The sequence below is a fragment of the Peromyscus californicus genome, unplaced genomic scaffold (genome assembly GCF_007827085.1).
Source record: "Peromyscus californicus insignis strain IS unplaced genomic scaffold, ASM782708v3 Scaffold_7__1_contigs__length_154581171, whole genome shotgun sequence".
Classification (NCBI taxonomy): Eukaryota; Metazoa; Chordata; class Mammalia; order Rodentia; family Cricetidae; genus Peromyscus; species Peromyscus californicus.
The window spans coordinates 94,050,012-94,073,282 of record NW_026294595.1 but is presented as its reverse complement, the minus strand read 5'-3'; the positions used below and the strand labels follow the sequence as shown (position 1 = coordinate 94,073,282).

The following is a 23,271-nucleotide window of genomic DNA, read 5'->3' as shown; positions in this document are numbered from 1 at the left end:
GGTTTTTTTCCTGTTCAGAGTTGGTAGCAAGGATGGATTATCTCTAGAGATGTGGGAGAAAAACATCCCAATGGGAGGTAGAAACAGTCTCCACCTGCAGTTGGCAGAGATGTGTGTCCTAGAGGTTTGTGGTAGTGACAATGGTCTTGGGAGTGGGTGTGGTCCTGGAGAATTCTGTGCAGGCCCCTGGAAGTACAGGGGTCAGTGAGGCCAAATGTCAGCCTGATGTAGTACTTTCCAATATGCCATTCTCAGTGGGCTTTTTTTTTAAAGTTTATGTGTATGTATCTGTATGTATGTATGTATGCCATGTGTGCAGGTACCCACAGAGGCCAGAAGATAATGTTGGATCCCCCTGGGGCTGTAGTTGTAGGTGGTTGTGAGCTGCCTGCTGTGGGTACTGGAAACCAAACCCAAGTGCACTTAACCACGGAGCCGTCGCCAGCCTCACACAGTGGACTTCCCTTAGTAGGACCTTGGTGGGAGGAGTGGATCAAAACATAAATTGACTTAGTTCATTTTATTTACTTATTTTTTTAAACAAGTGTGCACCACTGCCCTCAGCCTTTTAAGTTACATTTTATCCATCGTGTGTGTGTGTGTGTGTGTGTGTGTGTGTGTAAGGGGTGAGGGTCTGAGAAGCACTTAGAAGAGTGAGTTCTCCCTCCACCGTGTGGGTCCCAGGGATCATCAGGTCCTAGTTGAGGTCATCAGGTTGGCAACAAACACCCTTTCACTGGCCCTGTTTTAACGTTTCAGTCATCACCATTTCACTGCCTGGCCCTGTATTTTATTTTATATAGAGTCTCTTGTGACTCAGGTTGGCTTTGAACTCCGGATGTAGCATAGGATGGCTTTGAACTAATCCCCCTTCCTTTATGTACAAAGTGCTGGGATTGTGGGCATGTGTCATCACACTGCTTGCTTTTTGTTTTCAAGGATTTTTGGCTTTTTGTTGTTTGGTTGGTTAGTTTTTTGTTTTTGTTTTTGTTTTTTTTGAGACAGGGTTTCTCTGTGTAGTCCTGGCTGTCCTAGACCTCACTCTGTAGACCAGGCTGGCCTCATAGAGATTCACCTGCCTCTGCCTCCCGAGTGCTTAGATTAAAGATGTGCGCCACCACACCCAGCTCAGAATTTACTAAGTAGTTAGTTACCTACTAGGCACAACTTCAGTTTTCCTCTGCAGATGGTTGAAGGAAATCCTTTGCAAAAATTTATTCTTGTAGGGAGGTTTCGTTTGTCTTTTGTTTCCAGACAAAGTGTTACTCTCGCTCAGGATGGTCTGGAACTCATAGCAATCCTCCCTCCTCGACCTTTTAAGTGCTGGAATTACAGGCATGAGCCACCATGCTTGGCTTAACATTAGCATTTTGAACAAAAGATAGAGAATACAATACACAAGACAATTTAAAGGCTTAATTCCAGTGGCCCTCTCAGTAAGTGGCTGTTGTGTGGCTTCCAGAAGTTTCCTAGCACGTGATTGGCAAATGTGGACGGTGGCTGTGCTACTCTGTATTGCCTGGGGTGCTAACCCTTGGGTCCTCTGACACCTTTTAAAATTTGATTCGCACCAAGTGAGTTCCAGGAAAGGCGCAAAGCTACACGGAGAAACCCTGTCTCAGAAAAAAAAAAAAAAGAATAACTTGTTAGCCGGGCAGTGGTGGCGCACGCCTTTAATCCCAGCACTCGGGAGGCAGAGCCAGGCGGATCTCTGTGAGTTCGAGGCCAGCCTGGGCTACCAAGTGAGTTCCAGGAGAGGCGCAAAGCTACACAGAGAAACCCTGTCTCGAAAAACCAAAAAAAAAAAAAAAAAAAAATTTGATTCCCTTTCTGAGAGGAGGTCTCATGTAGCCCAGGCTGGCATCTAGTTTGATAGCAGAGGATAACTTTGAGCATTAGGTCCTCTACACCTGGCAGATCCTGGATTAGAAGTGTGAGCTACCCTGCCGGAGTTCTCAGATACCTTGTCCAGTCATGGCAGTAACAAGTTGTGCACAGGGCAATGGAGCTGTGTGTAACAAACCCAGAAAGTCACGTCCTGAGGTGTCAGGGGTGATAACCATAGCAATGCTTTACTGGGGACAGTTTAGAGAGTTCTTTCTGCAAGGCATTGTGGCATATGCCATTAATCCCACCACTCAAGAGGCAGGTGGCTCTTTGGAGGCCAACCTGGTTCTACATACTTCCCATGTGTGATCATTCACACACACACCAATACTGCCACCAATAAAGCCATTCACTCTGTTCCTATCCTGAAAACCACAGAAGCCACTGCCTAGGATGTGGCTAGCTGCCATCCAGGCTGCTATCCCAAAAGAATAGAATAGGTCCAACTTTTACTCCTACCACGAACTCACCCTAATTGTTAGGGTAGCCAGAGGACAAGCCAGTGGTTCCTGACTGAGAGCCCCTCGGGAGTTCAGCAAAGCTGCTCCCGGAAGCTTGGGGACCTCACTGCCCACATGCCCCGCCTTTTCCTCCTCTTGCTCCCCACCCCCGATGTGGGCGTAGTCAGGCCAGCTCCAGGTCCGCAGGGTAGTGGGGATAGCTCCAAGACTACATCCTTAGCTAGAACCCACGGATCCGACGATGGGCTGCTCCTGCCGGCTGCTGCTGTGGCTGGGAGCCGCCGGTGAGTACTGTCTGGTGGTCAGGGTACCAGCCAACCAGACACACCTAGATTCAGGGCTGCGTCAGAGACAGACCAGGTCTCTGGTTCCTTCTAAGGCAGCCTCGAACCAAAGCTCTCTAGTCTGTGCCTCTAGAGTGCAGCCAGAGAAGCACGGAGCGCATACAAATCTAAGAATCAGGTGGGCCCCTGGCACTACCTGGGAGTAAGGACACCAGTCTAAATGGAGGAAAGGGATGGGGGTGCTATACCACTAGGCGCGGTTCAGCCCCCAAGTCACTCAGCGAGAACTCTGGAATGGAGAATCTGGTATATGCAGACACCTTGCGGGGCTCGGGCGACCTGGTTGGGTGGTAGGTCTCTGGCTTCAGGCTCTGGTGTGTGCCAGCCGGGTGGCATTAGGGGTGTGGCTGCAAGCAGGATACTGTTGAGTGGCCGTCCATCACTTATGTCTCTCCACATTCTGCACCTTCTTCTAACCTCTCTTCCTCCCTGTCACCTTTCAGGAACTATTCTTTGCTCCAACACGGAGATCCAGGCACCTTTGCTAACATCCTCGCCCTTGCCGGTGCTAGTCTCCAATTTCCAGGAGCAGAAAGTCACCCCCACGCCCAGTAGATTGGAGCCAGCTTCCCTCCCAAATCCTCTAGGTGAGCTTCAGGCTCCTCCCTTTTCTTCGCTCACCATCACCAGATTCCTAAGTCTGGACAGGAACTCCACTCTTTCCTTCTCCCTTGCACCTAGGCGCACAGGGGCCTTGGGTGTTCAGCACCTGTGGCGCCAGCGGCCGGCGGGGGCCCACACAGACACAGTGCGACGGGGCATACACAGGAAGCAGCGTGGCGGTGACGGTGGGAGCTGCTGGGCCGCTGCAAGGCGTGCAGCTGTGGCGGGCGCCGGACACCGGCCAGTATCTGTAAGTGCCTGGCAAGGGCGAGGGTGGCAATTCCTGCCAGCCTACGGTTCTACAGTCCGGGGAAGCAGGACCCCAGAGCACCATCACTTTTTGTCTTAAAGTATTCCGCAGCGATGCCTAGGGTCAGTCACTTGGATGGCTTGTCCTTCCAGCGAGAAGTGTAGCAACAGGACCCGAGTTAGCGGGTGTACAGGACGGCCGCCTCATCAGCAGTGGCTCCAAACGGGGCTCGACCCTTCCCGCCATTTCCATTAACACTCCTGAAATACGCGTGGAACCTAACTGCAAACCCAGTCTGCCCATCCCTTCACAGTCGGCCGCACGAAGCCACTTAGCAGTTTCCCGACCGGCCGCGGGTTTCCGACCTCCCGCCGCAGCCTGGCCCAGGACGGAGGCGCCAAACCCCGCGTCCTCTTCCCGCAGGATCTCCGCCTACGGAGCCGCGGGCGGCAAAGGCGCCAGAAACCACCTGTCCCGGGCGCACGGCATCTTCCTCTCGGCGGTCTTCTTCCTCAGTCGAGGGGAGCGGTTGTACATCCTTGTGGGGCAGCAGGGCGAGGACGCCTGTCCCGGAGTAAGCGGAGCCAGTGGGAAAGGGGCGCCCGGGCGGAGGGCTGGGGAAGGCGTCCTTGTTGCCTGGACAGCAGTACGGGGAGGAGGGGTCCCTGGTCACGCAGATTTCCACCTTGGTGCCGCTCAGGGGAGCCCGGAGAGCCAGCTCGTCTGTCTGGGAGAGTCGTGGGCCACTGGAGAGCATGCGGCAACGGACGGGACCGTAAGGGTCCCAGGCTGGAGACGCTGGGTCGGCGGGGGCGGGGGTGGCGGGGGTGCCACCTACATCTTCCGGGTAGGTGCACGGGGGTGGGGTGGGGAGGGTGCTGGTCGCCTCGACCCCTAGCTGGGCGTTAGGGTCCCAGGCTTCTCTCTCTGTCTGGGTTCCTGGGGGGGTCCCTCGGTCCACGGGCGCGGCCCTTGACCGGCCACTGACCCCGTAGCTGCGCGCGGGGGAGCCAGAGCCGCTGCTGGTGGCGGCGGGAGGCGGCGGGAGGGGCTACTGGAGGCGACCGGACCGAGGCCGGACTCAGGCGGCCCCGGAGAAACTGGAGAACCGCGCGGCGGCGCCTGGGAGCAGCGGGAGAGGAGGCGCGGCAGGTGAGCGCGCGGGCCGGCGGGGAGGGGCTGGCCGCCCGCAGCGCCACTGCTGGCCGGCCGCTGTCGCTTCGCAGGTGGCGGAGGCGGCTGGACGTCGCTGGCCCCCTCTCCGCAGGCGGGACGCTCACTGCGGGAAGGGGCCGAGGGCGGCGAGGGCTGCGCGGAGGCCTGGGCCACGCTCCGCTGGGCCGCGGCTGGAGGCTTCGGGGGCGGCGGCGGGGCCTGCTCGGCGGGCGGCGGCGGCGGTGGCTACCGGGGTAGGTGGGTGATGTGAGGGTAGCGCCTAAGAACCTGGCCTGAGCCTTCCGGAGGATGGATGGGGAATGCTCCACTCTCCCCTGTGCCAAGCCCCAGTAGGTGCTCTTAGAAAGGAGGTTAGACCTGGGCGTGGTGGCACACTCCCGCATGTGCGTGCGTGGTGGAGGCAGAAGGAGTTCAAGCTAAGTAGCAACAGAGTTTGAGGACAGGCTGGACTATAGGCTGGTTTTGTCTTTTACAAAGGGCCAAATTAGCCAGGCTTGGTGGCACATTCCTTTAATCCTAGTACTTGCAGAAACAGACTATGTAAATTCCAGGTCATCCAGGGTCCCACGGCGAAACCCTGACTTAAAAACAAAAAAGAAGGGGTTTGGGTATTTAGCTCAGTGGTAGAGCACTTGCAAGGCCATGGGTTCGGTCCTCAGCTCCAGGGGAAAAAAGAAAAGAAAAAAAAAAAAAGCCCAAATCAAACCAAATCCTTACTCTGCCCAAATCGAAGGAATTTAGGGCCGGCCTTGTTAGCAAGCTGAGCCGGGAAGGGGAAGGGCAAAGACGGGTTAATGCGGCAGTTCTCAAACTGTGGTTATCACAGAAGTTGTTAGAAATACAAATTCAGGGGGCTGGAGAGATGGCTCAGAGGTTAAGAGCCCTGAGTTCAATTCCCAGCAACCACATGGTGGCTCACAACCATCTGTAATGAGATCTGGTGCCCTCTTCTGGCTGTGCAAACAGAACACTGTGTACATAATAAAGAAAGTTTAAAAAAAAAAAAAGTAGGTGGCTGAATTAAAAAAAAAAGAAAGAAAGAAAGAAATAGAAATTCAGGGTTGGAAGCTGGGATGATGATGGTCAAATATTAAAAAGAAATTTTATTAGATGGAAGGAGTAAATTTAAGTTATCTTTAGTTCAATATGGCGACCACAATTAATAGCAATGTTTTTGGTTCTGTCAGTATAGGGGATAAAATACAGCCTGTGGATCAAACCCAGGGCCTTGGAATGCTAGAGAAGTGCTCTACCACTACGCTACCTCTCTAGTCCCAATAACAAAATGGCTGAGAGTAGATTTGAGTTATTCTTACTATAAACAATAAATGGTACATATGTTGACTGGCTTAAGTGATTGGACAATGCATGCACATTTCAAAGTATCATATTGTATACAATAAATACACAACTTTTATTTTTTTAATTAAAAATTAATTACTATGTTTAATTTTAAAGAGAAATGCACGGCCAGTCTCCAGAATCTATGACTCCAGGGGGGAGGGTGTTGGGCATCTGTTAATTGGTCCTAATGGTCCAGTGTTTGGGGACATTGATGTAAAGAAGTGGAACCCCTGGTCTATCAGAACTGGACAGTTCATAAATACTTTACAACACATGTCTTTGTTCACACAGAAATGGAATTTGTGGGCTGAATTTCTCAGCTGAATATGTGGGTCTGCAGGGCTCACACAAAGGGTGTCCCAGCCAGGCTATGCTGGAATTTTGGGTTTCAGCAGAACAACCAAACCCCGCTTCTGTAGCCCCTCTGCACATGTAAGGCAGTGTCGTTGTAGAGAAGGCTATACAGGATTTACAATGGGAGATCTTAGCTGTCCTGCTGTTCATAAGCCAGCTTCCCAACTGCAAGGCAGCTGTGTGCTCCCCCTCTGCCCCTCTCCCCCTTTTTGTAGTTAAACCACTATCACTCTCAATTTCAAGGTGGTGATACTTCAGAGTCTGACATCCTCTGGGCTGACGGGGAAGATGGCATATCCTTTGTACACCCCAGCAGCGAGCTCTACCTGCAGCCTTTGGCAGGTATTTGCCCCGACTCCCCACCTCTCAGCCTGGCCAGCCATCCTCCTCGATCCCTGGACCCATAACCATAGGTACCATCTGCTCTGAGCTGAGATACCCAGTTCACAAATGGCACAGGAACATTTGAGAAGTATCTGTGAGCTGTGACTCTAGTACAGGTATTGTAGACTGCTAGTCAAGTATCCTTACTATGAATTCTTTCCAAACACCTCAGGGCTCAAAGGTTCCAGAAGATGCAATGTATAGGCTTGACTGAGGTCCCTAGGCTGGGCCACCAAGATGGCTCAGCTGGTAAAACCCTTGCCTCATGAGCCTGATGACCTGAGTTTGTTGCTCAGATTCCATGGTGGAAGGAGAAAACTGAATTCTGACATCCACAAGCATGTGCATGCATGCCTCTCTCTGTCTCTGAATAAAATCAATCAATGGAAGAAAAAAAGTCCCCAGGCTCCGTCATCACCCTGTGTGTTGGTGTGGTTGGTATTGCTGCTTACCCTAAACTCCTGAGCAAGAATTAACCAAGTGGCTAGAAGGTCCCGTATGTCCCATCCCTACCCCACCCCACCATATCTACTCTTTGGCTCACAGTCACAGAGGGCCACGGGGAGGTGGAGATCCGAAAGCACCCCAACTGCAGTCACTGCTCTTTCAAAGACTGCCAGTGGCGGGCAGAGCTCCAGATGGCGGAATGCATCTGCCCAGAGGGCATGGAGCTGGCTGTGGATAATGTCACTTGCATGGGTATGTCTTGTCCTTGCCCTCAGTCTGACTGCTGGCTCACAGGCTGGTAGGAGCAGTGGGGCACTGGGAAAGACAATGTAAAGGCCTATTGTGTGCCAGGCACTGTATGGAGTGCCAGGTAGAGGGTTGGAAATGCGTTAGGGTACATTCCGCTGTCAAGAACATGTAGGCCAGTGTGGGAGGCAAGATGGATATTTAGATATAGAACTGTATCTAAAAATGGCAGTTGCTATGGAAGGTATCAAAGAGTTAAGGGGTTCTCGGGAGGGAGAGTTGCTTTTGTCTAGGTGGGTGGCATCATGGAAAAGTAAACACTGAGCTGAGTCTTGAAGCATGGGTAAGATTTTAAGGGTACCCAGACATGGTAGCACACATCTGTAATCCCAGCAGTGGGTAGGCTAAAGCAGAATTGAGAGTCTGAGGCTAGCCTGCATCATACTGGGAGACCCTGTCTCAAAAACAAACAAACAAACAAACAAACAAAACTCCCACAAAACAAATTAAAAAATAAAATACTTGAGGTAGAGGGACAATGGAGCCTCCTGCTGCCTGCTGGAAATGACTGTGTTTCTCCCTAGACCTGCCAACCACCGCAAGCCCTCTGATTCTGATGGGAGCCATAGTGGCAGCCTTGACATTGAGCCTCCTTATGATGTGTGGAGTCCTAATTCTAGGTATGGGCATCTAGCAGGCGTGACTGGTGCAGGCTGACCCTTCTCTGCTAGGCTGTGATGGGTTTCTTTGTGGTTCCAGGGCAAGTGTAGCTGACTCCAGGGTGCTTACTCCCACAGAAAATGATAGACTCCCCCAGACTTTTAGGAGTAGAAGCTGAGGAGTCATGGGGAAAATGTGTATTTGAAAAGACTTTTAGAAAGGTGTTCTGGGCATGGGGAAGCAGAGGGGGCCTAGTGGGTGCAGACAGAGGGTATGCCTCTGATCTTCTTACCCCCAGTGAACCAGAAGAAGTGGCAGAACCTGTGGGGGACCAGGCTGCCAGGCCCTGAGCTTGAGCTGAGCAAGCTTCGAACCTCTGCTATCAGGACAGCCCCTAATCCCTATTACTGCCAGGTGGGGCTCAGCCCTGCCCAGTCCTGGCCTCTGCCCCCAGGGCTCACTGAGGTTTCCCCGGCCAACGTCACTCTACTCAGGTGAGTTCTCTTGCTCCTTCTGATCATACGCACCCTGAACCCCCTTCTCCATCCTTCTTCCTGTCATGGTGTGTTATGAATCCCAGACAGCCTGCAACTCAAATCCCTTATAAGAGGAGATGGAAACCCCACAAGCTCCGAAAGGCAAAGTAACGTGTAAAGGGTCAGCTTTTGGCTCAGTTCAGAGACCTGGGAACGGAACATGACTGTCTGGAGCCCACAGGATGCCCTTTTCCAGGAGGGTCTGCTAGCATGAGGAGAGGCCTTATCCCACATTAGCATCCTGACTCGAGCCCCACCTGCCCCGCCCCACCTGCCCTTTCTTCTGCGTGTCAGCATTATCTTTGCAAGCTTGTGCCTGAGAACATCCATGAGCCAGAGAGCTCAGCTAGGGTCATCTGGACAGGCGTGGGAACTGAAGAGGTGAAGGGGTAACTCCCTCTATAGACCTTGTCTGCACCACCCACTCCCTTGTTTTCTTCTAGAGCCCTTGGCCATGGTGCCTTTGGGGAGGTGTATGAGGGACTAGTGATTGGTCTTCCTGGGGACTCCAGCCCTCTGCAGGTGGCTATCAAGGTGAGAAGGGGTAGGGCCTCTGGTTGGGGTAGACACCATGGAGGGATGGACTGGAGCCCTTGTTAATCACTCTCCTAAAGCACCCAGCCAAATCTCAGGAGTGTTCTACTTTCCCTTCCCAGACGCTGCCAGAGCTCTGCTCCCGACAGGATGAGCTGGACTTTCTCATGGAGGCTGTTATCATCAGGTGCCCCTGAGGGCAGGCAAGAGGGTGTGGTGGGAGGCAGGACCTGCCTACAGGAATGGCCTCTCCTCTCTTTAGGGCTGAGAGGCAGCATTCTAGGGCACAGAGGTTTTCTGTAGTTTAATGGGGTCTAGAACATGCTCATCTCTCCACTGGTGACGGGGTATGCGCACCATTCCCACCCAGCAAGTTCAGCCATCAGAACATCGTTCGCTGTGTGGGCCTCAGCTTCCAGGCTGCCCCTCGACTTATTCTGCTGGAGCTGATGTCTGGTGGGGATATGAAGAGTTTTCTGAGACACAGCAGACCACACCCAGTAAGACCCTTCTCTGAGCTTCTGAGACCCTGACCATTTGTCCTAAGACCAGGATCAACTTATGTGTCTTCTGCCCAATCCAGGGCCAGCCATCACTTCTGGCCATGCAGGACCTGTTGCAGCTGGCCCAGGATATAGCCCAGGGATGCCACTACCTGGAGGAAAACCACTTCATCCACAGGTTGGAAGCAGTCCTGACCCTCAGCCCCATTTGTCCCTTCAAGGAACACCCCCCATATCCAACTTTTAAAGAAACGTATGAGGAAGAACCAGAGCAACTGAGTTCTCACAGTGGTTGTTTGGTCTCTTCTACAGAGACATTGCCGCCCGTAACTGTCTGCTGAGCTGCACCGGCCCCGGCCGAGTGGCTAAGATTGGAGACTTTGGAATGGCAAGAGACATCTACCGGTAAGCAGGAACTGGGGAGGTAGGAACGCCGTTGCTCCGAGGAGACTCGCCTGACAGCATTTGAGAAGCTCATCACACTCTCTCTCCTTCCTATAGGGCCAGTTATTACCGTAAGGGGGGCCGGGCCTTGCTCCCCGTCAAGTGGATGCCCCCAGAAGCTCTCCTGGAGGGCATTTTCACATCCAAGACAGACTCCTGGTGATAGCATGGCCCTCCTGCATTCCCTTCCTCTGCCCTGAGGCCAGTCCTAACCTTTCAGGCCACCTCATATGAGAGCAGAGGAGGCTGTATTTGATGGGTTTCATTTGTTCCTCCCACCTACGGTACAGGTCTTTCGGGGTACTGCTCTGGGAGATCTTCTCACTGGGTTATATGCCCTACCCTGGGCATACCAACCAGGAGGTCCTAGACTTCATTGTCACAGGGAGCCGGATGGACCCTCCTAGGAACTGCCCTGGGCCAGTGTGAGTTAACAGTGCTGCCCAGGGAGGGAGGTCCCTCAAGATTTTAGGAGGTCTAAACTGCTGCCTGTCTCTAGGTACAGGATCATGACCCAGTGTTGGCAGCATCAACCTGAGCTCCGCCCTGACTTTGCCAGCATCTTGGAGCGCCTCCAATACTGCACTCAGGTGTGCCTCTGCCCTCCAACTCTTGAACATCCCTCTGATCCCCTCCAACTATCCTGGTTCTGTAGGACAGGAAGAAAGTCTGTTCCCTGTTCCCTCACTCTCCATTTATAGGATCCTGATGTGCTGAATTCACCCCTGCCGGTGGAACCAGGGCCCATTCTAGAGGAGGAAGGGGCTTCTGGGCTGGGGAACAGGTCCTTGGAAGGTCTTAGATCCCCACAGGCCCTGGAGCTGAGTTCAGAGAACTTGAAAAGCTGGGGAGGAGGCCTTCTTGGCTCTTGGCTGCCCTCTGGCCTCAAGGCCCTCAAATCCAGATGCTTCCGACCTCAGAACATTTGGAACCCCACCTATGGCTCTTGGACCCCAAGGGACCCCAAGGATGGAGACTCAGGCGCTGACTTCAGCAATGGTTTCTCCCCGCATTCCTTCCCAGGCATCTAGATGGCTTGTTAGTCCAGTAGCCTCTGGCCCTGCAGTCTATGCAGTCTATGACCATGTGGTCAGATATGTGTCAGGGCTGTCCTGGCAGCCTGGCCTTTCCACACTGGAAACCAGTCCAAACCCTCTTGGGGAAGGGCCTGGCCACACTCTGTCTTTGGAGCCAGAGATCACACACCCACCCACTGCAGGACTCGGTTGGGAATCCCAGATTGTCCTCTCCCATAAGCATCTTTCATCTGGCCCATCCCCAGTGCTACAGATGTTTCTAATAATAATTAAAAACAAAACCACAACAACAAAAACCCTCTTCTCATTCTCCACTTCTCTGAGTGAACTTGAAAGAGTCTGGAACTAAGGAAGAGAGGACCAGAGGAGAAGAGGATGAGGCTTGAGTCACAGAAGCTGTGTCTTTGAGTTTTATTAGGAAGGGTGTCCACTGTAGTGTAGGAGGGTAGACCAGTAAGTCTATACATTTAGGAAATAAAATTCTGGATCTGGCCCCTCTAGGGAGGTGCAAAGCCACTTGAGAAGAGCTGGGCTGAGGGAGAAGCCCATTGTTTCCTTCCCCTCCTGTAAACTAGTGTCATTCGGCTCTGGGAAACTGGCTTGTGTGGAGGCCAACTCCTGGTATTGGTAGGATACCCCCTTAGTGGATGGCGCCTGGTCCTGCAGGACCATGTGAACTGCCCGCCCAGCGGGGTTCCAGTCTCTTGCCGGCATGCATGGTGGGGATGCAGCCACAGGTCCACATCTGTCTGACCAGCCGGCCCAAGTGGGGGGACAAGGGCCCAGCCTCATCTCTCAGCCAGGCTGGCCAAGATGCCAATGAGATTGTCCAGCCCCAGCAAATAGCCGTCCTCACGGTTGCCCTCCTCCCAGGGCCTCCGATGATCCAGGATCTGGCCATCGGGGAGGGGCGTGGTCTTGCCAAAATCGATGAGCCAGACACCAGCGCGATGGCAATGGTCATGCACGAAGAGGAGTGAGCTGCCAATCACCTGCCGACCCCCATGGCAGTCAGGCCACCTGCTTCTCCCAGAGAGCACCCCCTTCCCATTCTCTGATTTCATAAAGCACAAACCCAGCCCCCGAGCCCACCCACCTCTTACCTCGTGCCTTCTAAAGAAATCCGAGATCTCCAGGGTGTCCCGGATCTGCTGTAGGCGGTTCAGATACCTCCTCTGGAAGGGTTAGTGTGGACAAATTAATTTCACACCAAGGGACATTGAGAAGTACCATGCATTTCAGCTTGCCAAATTACTGTGCTGAGGAAGACACAACCCGTCCCCACCCCCAAACGTGGCTCACACAGGAGAGGAGGGAAAACAGTTCTAGTACAATAAGGGAAGTGCTACCACGGGGGTAGGGGGTGGGGGGTGGCATAGGTAAGGACGTTAGAAAGAATAACCAGGAGGCTCCCTTGTAAACAGGTGCCCCCAAACCTCAGGGTTCTGGGAACCTCTTCTCACCAGCACTTCAGCATCTCCTTGCATGAACTCCTCAAAGACACGAGTCACCTGCTCGCGGCTTCGTGTAGTTTTGAAGTCAGTGCTGCACGATCCGTCGGCTTTCTGAAGGAGGTGGGCAAGGAGTGTCAGGGACCCGGGCCCATCTGAGGGGAGAGAGGATCATGCAAAGGGCAGTGGTACCTCCCTGGGGCCTTAACCTCTGGGGAGCAAGAGACGGCCACCAGAGGGCGCCTCCTGGTGGCAGGTGAGGCAGGAGGTCAGGAAAGGAAGGACACGCAAGCCCTGAAGTCGGGGCAGAAGAAAAGCTGTACGAAGCCAGGGAAGCCTGACCCACCTTGATGCCCTCGATGCGGAAGCCGAGCGTAGTGCTGGAGCTGATGCCTTCGCGCCACTGCATGTAGCGTGGTTTGGTGACCGCGCGCTGTGCATGCTCCTCCTCAGTAGGTGCCTCAGGGTCCACCGCCAGCATCTTCTTGTACATGTCCTTCCGCAGCTTGGGCCTCTCTCGGGCTTTGGTCAGCTCCTCCTCCAGGTAGGTTCTGTGAGGTGCAGGTAGGGTCCAGAGCACGAAGCGTGCATACAGGGACCCCCGTGTGAGCTTTTATCCCAGCTCCTTGGTCCCCCCCGCCCCGATTCTGCCCGACCCAGAGAGGGGACACAAACCTGACACCCATCTTGCAGTCAAGCACACAGGGCCCATCAAAGCCATCGAGCAGGTCTTGTAACTGCAGGTAGCTTTCACCATCCCGCTCCACCACACCGTGGAAGGCAGGAACACACCCGCGCAGCACATCAGCCATCAGCCGCACCAGGCAGTAGTGCTCTGGCTCTGAGCTACGCTTCAGAATCAGGCCGCTGGTGCCTGCAGCTTTGAAACTCCCTGCGGAAGGGCACCGGTTAGAACTGCCCAGCTCCTTCCTGTCACAACCACCTTACCCACCTGCACTGATGCTCACCTGTGTGCCCTGCTAACTGCACCCAGGAGTAGCGCTTTTTGAAAGGACTTATGACCGGCAGATTGACCATGGTGCGAATCTTCTGCCAGTGGCTTTTCTGAAAGCAACAAGTCCAGGTCAGCATCTCTGTAACATGTGAGCCCTTCCCGGCTAGTGTAAGAATTCACCCTGACTCCACCCCACGCGAAGCAGTTTGAGGTCTTTCATCCAAGCATTCACTACTCACCCACCTACCCAAAGAAAATGGATTGTGAGTCAGCGCGGCAGGTACCGAGACAGGCAGAGAAATGGTCATTCTAGCGTCTCTAGTCTTCTGAAAGGAGCCCGAGATTTAGTATCAGGAGGCTCGGTGCTGAAACCAGCCCTGCCACTGAGTGGGCAGGTAACCGAACTGCTCTGTGAGGTTTTTGAACTTCGTGAACATCAGAATCACTTGGAGGCCACCCTTGATGCTGAGTCTGAGGTCTACCACAGGGACATCTTGAGTAAGCCAGGGATGGAACTACAAATCTGCATTTCTACCAAGGCCTCAGGGGGCCTGAGAAAAATGCTTCTGTGTATTGTTTGGTTTTTCATCTGTGCAATGGGGAAACAATTACTCTTTCTGGACTGTTGAAATGAGTATAGCTTGAGTTTGACGCTCCTCGTCCGATTCCTTGATATGGAGAGAATTGAGCCAAATTTAGGTACTGGATTTCCTCACTTGGGGAGGCAGACCAATCACAATCAACCTTTTACACAGGACCAGGGAAGGGAGGACAGCCTGCCAGGGCTTATGAACAGGCTCCTTAGGACCCTCTAGCTACCCTTGAATCCCATGTACTCCTTACTAGCTGACAAAGCCAAAAGCCCAAGGCATCCTTGGTTGTGATCTGGATCGAGAAACTTAAGGCTTGAAGATGAGATGCAAAGCTGAAGGCCTGTCCTCTTAAATAAAACTGCAGGTTAATGGAGGTATTTGTGGGTGTTATCTCTGGCCTCAAGGCCATTCATTACTCTGGCTTCCACTCAATCCTGAAAGCATCTCACACCCTGGACCATTCTACCTCCTACCCCCAACTCAGCAGTCCTGTATCTGCTCTTTGAAGGGCAGGGATTTGCTCATGTATGTCTTGTTTGAAGCCTTGTCCCACAGGTGCTTGTCTTGTAGAGGAATTACTAGAACCCAGAAACCGGCCTCCTTGCCAAAATGGAGTGCTAAGAAATGAGGAGGGAGCTTACTGACCAAAAAGCCTTGCCTGTGAGGAAGAGGTGGGGTTGGGAGGGAGCAGTCGCTTCCAGTCCTGGCTTCCTTCACTTTCTAGCTCAGCGAGTTCAAGCAGAGCTATCATCTGTGTGGGCCTGTTTCCTCTGGGAGGATGTAGCGGCTGCCCTAACACGAGCCACCATTTACTGACTGCCTACTGCACACCAGGCACCTTCTCCTCCCTCCCACGGTCATCATTGCTCTCACTTTCCCAACATGGCACACTAGGGCGTGATCACATGTCCAATCCCCAGGGATCTGGGGGTGTAGCCAGAAGCAGCCCACTAGAAACATGACATCTTTCAAAACTCCTTTTATAAATCTTTAAATACATACAAGGTTTGCATTTTGCTGCATAATAAGTCCAAGTTTTATTATAAAACTCCCTTCCTCCCAAATCCTCAAGTAAAATTCCAGGAAGGTGATGGATGTAGCATGTGTATTTAGCAGAAGCATCCTAAAACTCTTCTCTCACATTCAACTTGAGAATCAGATATTCCCAGAATGACGATCATGATGCCCATACAGCATGAATATGAGCTGCTATCAGTCCCGCTACACAGGGAAATGCAAGCTCAGAGAAGTCAGCATCCTCATGCCCTGTTTCTGGACTCCCAGGCTCTGGCTTATGCTCTCTATCAGCCCAACTTCCTACCATGGTCCAATCATTCTAGCAGTTTTTATATTTTCCTTCTGGGGGTCCAATGGGATACCACATGACAGGCCACTTTTACAAGGTGAAACAATTTGCAGTTATAGGGTGTTGTGAAGGTTTTGATCTCTGAGACAGACCTGAGGCCTCTCACTACCGTCTTCATCAAAGGATGAGTTTAACGGTGAAAGACTCGGGTGGCTTGAGAAGCCTAATAGAAGTTTTGGGGGAGCCAGGAGGTGGTGGCGCACGCCTTTAATCCCAGCACTCAGGAGGCAGAGGCAGGAAGATCTTTGGGTTCAAGGACAGCCTGGGCTACAGAGTGAGTTCCAGAACAGCCAAAGCTACACAGAGAAACTCTGTCTCAAAAAGAAAAAAAAAAGTGGTGGGGAAGAGTGGGGAGTGGGGAAAGAATGAATTTAATCAGGATACATCTAGTTCTGCAGTCATCCTGATGGGAGGGCCAGCTGGGCTGTGTGAGGGAGGAAACTACACCGTCCTTCCTTTCGGAGTCCTGTGGTTTCGGTGAAGGGGTTTGAAGGTGGAAGTGGGATGATTGGACACGGTGACATATGTCTGTGATCCCAGTTACTTGGGAGGCTGAGAAAGGAAGATTGTGTGAACCCAGAAGTTTGAGGCCAGCCTGAGAAACATTTGAGATAGATCTTTAAAAAATGTATATACCACCACTGGGGCGATTGGTAACAGTATGGTAACAGATGAATGGTAACAGTATCAACAAATCTCTTGCTGCTTTGGTTTTGTGAGTCCCAGATGAGCAAACAGTAGCAGAGTAACTGTGCAGGTAACACAGAGCTTTCATGTCCGTGATTTTAGCCGAGCCTCCCAGCCACCTCCTGAGGTTTCTCATAACCAGCTGTAGCTCCCTTGCCAATAACAGAAATGGTCAAACATGGAACCAGTTGATTCAAGTGCCGTGGAGGTCAACTCACTACCATCTTCCCTCTCCTGCAGGGAACGTAATGCACTCACAAACAAGTGTATCCAGAAAGCCTGCTAGAGAATCATTCTTGGGGTGGTGGGTGGGTGAGGATTTTGGCTCATAAACAAGGCAGGGAAGATAGGGCCCAGCCCTCCCTCCAGGAAGAGGCTGCTTCCACCAGCCAACACACAGCCGCAGGCTACCTGGATATTTGGAGCAAAGGCCAAGAAGCTTGTGTCTAGGACTCCCTGATGATGACACAGGAGGACCCTCTGATAATTTCTTACCCCTACGGATGAGCAGAAAGCGTGTCTCCATAGGTAGGGACTTGCTGTGTTCAGTCTCAGATCCTCCCTTGTCTAGGCTCTGTTTGGAAGCCTTGGGGATGTCTGTTCCTCCCATCAACCCAGACAGCCTATTTCCTGCCAGACCGCATCCTTTACTCTGTCTTTAGCTCCCATCCTGGTCCCTGCTTCTATAACAGAGGTTCTCAACCTGTGGGTCTTGATCCCTTGTATGTGTGTGGGGGGGGGGGGGGCGGCGGGCGACAAACTAACCTTTCACAGGGGTCACCTAAGACCATTGGAAAACATAGATATTTACATTGGAATTCATAGCAGTAGCAAGATTAGAGTTATGAAGTAGCAATGAAAATAATTTTATGGTTGAGGGTCACCACAACATGAGGAACTGTACTGAAGGATCAAAGCATTAGGAAGGTTGAGAACCACCGCTCTATAGTCACGGATCCTGGCTGAAACTTCTGCCAGCCCACCCCCACCCCCACCCCCACCCCCGTTCCAATTGTCCTGTCAAACTAACACTCCCTGTGGTGATGGTGGGCAGAGCAAGCAATTTAAATTTACAAAATGATTTGCACTAAGGTATAAGTGACCCACGACTTCACCTTCCCATGGGCATTTGCTTTTTAAAAAGGAAGTCTGTTAACCTAAATTCTGCTCTATAATTAGTGGAAAATGATGTGTGGGGGTTCTGAGTCCAGGAGGGGACAGCATCCAGGTCTCCTTACCTAGCCTGAGTTATTGAGAGAATAAAACCACAGAAGAACCAAACGCCCTTTCTTCTGCTTGGGTCACCCCCACAATTGTCTGAGGAGACAGCCAAGGCCTCAGAGCCACGGCACCTGCCCTTGGAGGAGGTCTCCAGCTTCTCCCTTGGCTCGCTCAGCTTTCCTGTTCCTGAATTTTCCTTCCATCAGAGGAAAGGCCGCTGGAGGGGCAAAGCTGCCCAGCCCTACAAGCCCTGCCCTGAGCAGGCTGTACAGGCGCTGGGAAGTAAAGGGAAGGTCAGAGAGCCTGGCTGAGGCAGGCCGAGCCTCCTAGGGCCTCGGGTTGGGTGTGAGATGATGGCTAGGAGGCTGCCCTCGAGTGCAGCCACCGGATCTTTCCCCAGGTGCATCCTTAACGGTCAGTGGGACCCGCTCTGCCTGGGGAAGCCCTTAAGGGCAGCCTGGGCGGGCATGCTGTGGGCCTGCTGTGAGGCAAAGTCCGCTCCCGGCCCTTCCACGCAGACGCAGGCAGCCTCTGTCAACAGCTCCAGGCTTATCTGCAGCTCGGGGCTGTTTGCCTTCGGGGAGGCCCCGCGGGCTGGGGGTTGGGAAAGCCTGGAAGACACAGCCTGGGAGTTTGAAAGGGCCCTGAGAGGCCATCTGGACCTGCTCCTGGAGGCTCCCCGAAGACGCCAAGGCTTAGGGTGGGAGAGGACGACGAAGACTTGCAGGGGATGGCTAACTTCAGCTAGTAGTCCTCCATGTCCCGACTCCTGCCTGGGCTACCTACACTGCACCCAGATTTGGACTGCGGGTCCTCCTCCTCCGCGCAGCCTCTCCCGGAGCGCTTAGATGGGTCCTCCCCGGCGGGACAGGGGAGCGGGTGTGCCTGCGCCCCAGCCCGGGTCCTCCGAGCTCACCGGTCGCGCCCTTCCCGGGGACCCGCCTCTCAGGTGTCAGAGATTTGAGCAGGGAGTGGCCGATCTACTGCTCTGGCTCTTGAGAGGTCCTCCCACTGCTCACAGGCCAAGGTCTTGGGGGAGCCTCGGCAGCATTCGCCTCAGTACCTAGCCTAGAGTCGCCCCAAGAACGACCACCCGCCCGAGGGCACGCTGACTCAGGGCGAGGGGCGCAGCGGGCTCGTGACTGAGCCCCCGCACCTACACCTGGCTACGGGAAGCGGGAGGAGGGACGGCAGCCTTGCTGTGAGCCCCCCCCCCCCGCTTTTCTCTTTTGTGTCACCCCCTCTCTGGGTATTGTAAGTCTCTGAGTCACAGCCGTACTTCGAGCCGTTATACAGCCCCCTCCCTCGGTCCAACCCCTGTGTGCAGGGATGCCGGGTTCGGAAGGCCCAGGCCACACCTCAGCGCTCTTCTCAAGGCGTCTAGGCAACGCAGGTGCGCGTCTTACTCTCACTGGAAGTCGCCAGGACCCGGCCTTCCGGGCAGGGCTGGAGGGTACCGAAGCAGAGTGGGGCGTTCCCGGTCTCTCTTTCCACTCGAGAAACGCCTGCATAAAATGCATCTAGAGCAACGCTGCACAGTCCACGGGAAGTTAATGTAGGTATCTGGCCATGGTTAAAACAAGGGAGATTACTGAAGCGGGGTGATCCCAAGTTCAGGGCCTGAACCGGCTACCTGCTGTGTTTCATTCTAACTTGGCAATTTAGTAAGACGGTTTCAAAACAAAAGAGCCGGGCGGTGGTGGCGCACGCCTTTAATCCCAGCACTTGGGAGGCAGAGCCAGGCGGATCTTTGTGAGTTCGAGGCCAGCCTGGTCTACACAGCGAGATCCAGGAAAGGCGCAAAGCTACACAGAGAAACCCTGTCTCAAAAAACCAAAAAAAAAAAAAAAAAAAAAAAAAAAAAAAAAAAAAATCAAAACAAAAGAGGGCTGGGGATGTAGCTCAGTGGTGGGTTGTTTGCCCACCGCGTTTGAGACCCTGGGTTCAATCTCCAGTACAGGGGTGGGAAGTGAGGGATGGCCCTGCTGTCCAAGGAGGGCCACACCACGAATAATAACTTCACTTCACACTAGCCGGTGTTATCTGAGGGCTAAATCGGCTCCGGAACATCCACACTACTAGAGGCAGAGACCAACAAGCTAATCATGTCTTCTTCTGTCAGCCTCAGTTTCCCTTCCTCACCACCCTTAGGAGCAGTGGGCCAGGGGGAGTAAGGGGGCACACCAAGTGGATCTTGGTTCCGTTGGGTTCCAGAGCTCCCAGTCCCGCGCCCCTCCCTTCCCGCGTCCACGCCTCGTGCGCGCTCGGGGAGCAGACGGCAGCGGCTCCGGAGCAGAGCCAGGAGCTCCGCTCCACTCCCACTCAGGAGAGGGAAACCGTGGCAACGGCGGGGGTGGGGCCGCGGCACCGAGAGGGGGAGGAGAAAGAGGCAAGAGCTCACGCGCCCCTTTCTCTCCCCGGGCTCCCGGGGCAAGGCTACCCCGCTCTGATCTCTCCAGCCCGACCTGACAGTGACCCAGGTATGCCCGCTGGTTCCCTCCCGGTGGGTCGCGTACTCCTCACCCTCCTTTAGACGCCCAAGCGCTCAGCCACAATCTTCTGCCTAGCCCCCGAAAACGAGCCAAGGCGAGAGGTCGTCCCGGGGTCCCTCTCCGCCCCCCCATGTAGCTCCCGATCAGTGAGGCTTGGACTCCCTGCGGGGGACGCGAGCCGGTCCCAGCAGAGCGGGGAGCCGAGTCCCCGGCGCGCAGCCCCCGCTGGCCCCGCCCCCGCGGCCCGTACCTGCCCCACGTCCTCGCTAGCTTCCAGCTGCACGTTGCCGCGGCTCCGGCTCTCGCTGTCGCTCAGTAGATCGTCCTCCGAGTCCTCGAGCAACGACGAGGAGCCGGTGGAGGAGACGGACGAGGTGGAGAGGCGGCGTGGCTGCTGCAGGTGCGAGCCAGCGGCCGGGAGCCAGTCCCCCTCCCGCTCTGGCGGCCCGGGGCTGGCCGGGGCCACGTCCTCCTCGGTTGTCACGGTGAGCTGCGGGATCACTGGGGCAGGGGCAGCCCGCGGGAGCCCGTTGGGCACTTGTCCCCCACGCCGTTTGGCCCCGCGGGCCCGGGGATCCCCTGCCGCTGCTGCGGCGGCGACCGCGGCGCAGCGCGCCTCGAAGAGTAGGCGCAGCTCCCCGACGCTCCGGCGCGGGGCCCGCTCCAGCCCAGGGCTGCAGGGTCCCGCGCCCCGTGGCCGCGCCATGCCCGTCGGGCGCCCGGGCAGGGTCATCTCCCTACACCGGAGCAGCAGCCGAGCCCACCAGCCCGCGGCGCGGCGGGGACTGGAGACGCTCAGCGCCCGGGGCTTGGGACTGCCCCGGGGCGGAGCCTCGGCAACGCCCGCCCGGCCCCGCCCCGGCCGCGCCCCCCGCCCACTCCTTTCACTTTCTGAGAAAGCGCGGGCCTCCCGCGGCCCTCGCCGCCGCAGAAGGCCTGCGGTTCCCCCAGAGTCGCAGGGAAGGCTCGGGTCGGGTTCCCACCATCTCTCTCGACCTGCCCTCGAGGAGGTAGGAGGGGATGCTCCGCCTCTGAGCCCTATGCCCTCTCCGGTTTTTCAAGGATTCCTTCAATGCGATCCTAGGGTCTTGACCTGCACGGGAAGGAGCTGCGCCTGCTCCTTCACACGCTTCCTCGTACTCTTTTCCTTGTTTCAGTCTTCCTGGTCGAAGGCTTCTGAGTCTCTGGGGCTTTTCTCTGGCCTGGGCCCCTTAATCCAGAGTTCAAGGCCATCAGCCATCCAAGGAAGCCACACCCCAAGGCATGCGCCCAACTGGAGATTCTGTGCCCAGGGTCGAGCTGAGACTGTTCCCTGCCCCCATCCCTCGAAGCTCCCCACTTCCCGGCGGGCAGAGAACAAGGTCAAGAGGCGGAGCCTGGCTCTCTCCAAGTATCCCAGCTACTTCTGGCCTGCATTTCCCCCGCCCTCTCCAGCCCCCCACTAGCTGGAGGTGCTAAGTTTCTCCTCCCCCTCCCCTCCCCTTCCTTTGGAGCTTTGTGGCTTCCAAAGAGTCCTTTCGCTTCTCTGAACTGCTGATTCTCCTTCTTGGAGGAGCTGTCAACTTCATAGGATTGCTGTGAGAGTAAAATTTAGAGATGGGTGTTGGATGCGTAGCTCAATGGTAGAGCATTGCCTAGCATGTGGCATATGCTGGATTCTATGCCCAACAAACACGAAAGAAAGGGAAAAAAGTGTGATGCTCTAATGTTGTAGTGGATAGCCAGTCTCTCGGGCCCACCATTTCTTAGATGGAAATTTAGGCACCCTTTTCATCCCTATTTGTAAACAGACGACAACTTCACCTGCTTAGAGTTGCGGCCGTGCAACTGGGGAGAGAGAAGAGACAGAGAAGTTCAGACATGGCAAAGTCCTTGTCATCTCCGGATAGGTCTGTGGATTTGGCATGCTGGTGTTCTGCGGAGCTGCAAGGCTACTGTGAGCAGAAGCCAGAATTTTCTGCCGTCCCCTAAATGCCAGAAGATTGAGGGTACCCTCCTTGGACACTTAGAGCCTGAGATTGCTGGTGCATCTCCAGGAGAGATGCCTCCAAGGCTGACAAAGGCACAGGGGTATGTGTGTGCCTTCCCTTTTCTCTCTTCAGCCAGAATTTAAAATGGGCAAGGGAAAGGGGAAATTAGTGTTCAGAGGGAGGATGAGAACCTTTGGCAAAGAAAAAAGGATCCCAGGGGACTGCCAAAGGAAGAACAAGAGTGTGTGTGTGTGTGTGTGTGTGTGTGTGTGTGTGTGTGTGTGTGTGTGTGTAGGGAATGAAAGCACAAGAGAAAAGAAAAGACAAGTTTGAGTACTTGCCCCTTCCATGGAGGATCCGGACACCTTCTCTGGGGGCAGGTAGGGGCTCTGGATGTTTGAGCTGTAAGGCCTAGAGCTATGCCAGTTTGTAGCAGGGAATTCAGAGGCACAGTCCTCAGAGGGTAGACTGGGACCTGACAGAGAAGAGGGAGGAGAGAACATGCTGGGGACCTGTGTGCCAGGTAGTATGTGGCCAATGCTGGGGATATGAGTAGGCTGAGAGAAAACTCAAAAATTCTTTTTCTCCTTATATCATATACTCACCCAAGTCTTAGGTCCATCATAGCAGGAGCCAAGCAATTGCCCTTTGGTGCATGTTGAATGCCTGCAGTACCTTATTTGGACTCATTAGGCAGAAGTAGGAGGATTAGGCGTTCAAGCCATCCACAGCTATAAATAAGTTGGCCAGCCTGGGCTACATGAAACCATTTTTTTCCCACAATAACAACATAAATTGTTCTTTGCCATGCCTGTCCAGGTGTATTTTGTTGCATGGGTAAGTACAATAGGGAATGGATGAACGGAGACATAGGAGCCTACAGGCAGAGTGCTGTTTAGGGCACTTGCTCAACCCCACAGCTGGGGAGTCCTAACTAGGCCCCTGATTTCTCTTCCTGTGGGTCACATTAAGTTTCTCCCTCCCTGCCTTCCTACTTCCCCTTCCTTGCATTGCTTGATATAAAGTCACACCCTGTAGTCCAGGCTGTACTGGAACTCACTGTGTGGACCAGGCTGGTCTCAAACGCACCGAGATCTGCCTGCCTCTACCTCTTGAGTGTTGGAATTAAAGTTGTGTAACACCACCTCCAATCTTGACTCGACCTTCTGAGGGCTGAGATCACGGGCATGTACCACTACACCTAGCTTTCATCCTGTGTTCTCAAGGCATCTCAGGGTGTGGAGGGTACTATATCCTAAGATGCAGGAGTCCTGTCTCTGTGCCTGGCCCTCTGGACTCATGTGTGAGGGCAGTCTTTCCTGGAGG

General features: G+C 54.1%; 2 protein-coding genes and 1 long non-coding RNA gene across 4 annotated transcripts; 2 read left to right on the top strand and 1 right to left on the bottom strand.

Annotated features, from left to right (window-relative positions):
* The first annotated feature begins 112 nt into the window (after positions 1-112).
* Positions 113-11,498, top strand: Ltk (leukocyte receptor tyrosine kinase). 2 transcript variants are annotated; one of them, XM_052722639.1, is made up of 20 exons: positions 113-2,632; positions 3,136-3,279; positions 3,374-3,545; positions 3,969-4,119; positions 4,246-4,392; positions 4,541-4,697; positions 4,772-4,954; positions 6,663-6,761; positions 7,350-7,502; positions 8,081-8,176; positions 8,455-8,650; positions 9,136-9,226; positions 9,349-9,413; positions 9,597-9,726; positions 9,810-9,907; positions 10,042-10,134; positions 10,231-10,332; positions 10,464-10,598; positions 10,673-10,763; positions 10,875-11,498. In XM_052722639.1, exons 1-20 carry the CDS (start codon positions 2,590-2,592, stop codon positions 11,202-11,204), a joined length of 2,676 nt encoding a protein of 891 aa, XP_052578599.1. In that variant the 5' UTR covers positions 113-2,589; the 3' UTR covers positions 11,205-11,498. The 2 variants fall into 2 exon arrangements, with proteins under 2 accessions (XP_052578599.1, XP_052578600.1); XM_052722640.1 differs by lacking the exon at positions 4,772-4,954.
* A 109-nt stretch (positions 11,499-11,607) lies between these two features.
* Positions 11,608-20,802, bottom strand: Itpka (inositol-trisphosphate 3-kinase A). The gene is made up of 7 exons (XM_052722638.1): positions 20,226-20,802; positions 13,630-13,726; positions 13,337-13,553; positions 13,008-13,212; positions 12,674-12,775; positions 12,314-12,385; positions 11,608-12,202 (listed from the first exon to the last, which is right to left on the bottom strand). Exons 1-7 carry the CDS (start codon positions 20,706-20,708, stop codon positions 11,999-12,001), a joined length of 1,380 nt encoding a protein of 459 aa, XP_052578598.1. The 5' UTR covers positions 20,709-20,802; the 3' UTR covers positions 11,608-11,998.
* On the top strand, positions 20,347-21,578 carry LOC128100466 (uncharacterized). Its single transcript, XR_008214803.1, has 2 exons — positions 20,347-20,460; positions 21,133-21,578. It is a non-coding gene; the product is annotated as an uncharacterized LOC128100466 (long non-coding RNA).
* Positions 21,579-23,271: the final 1,693 nt, after the last annotated feature.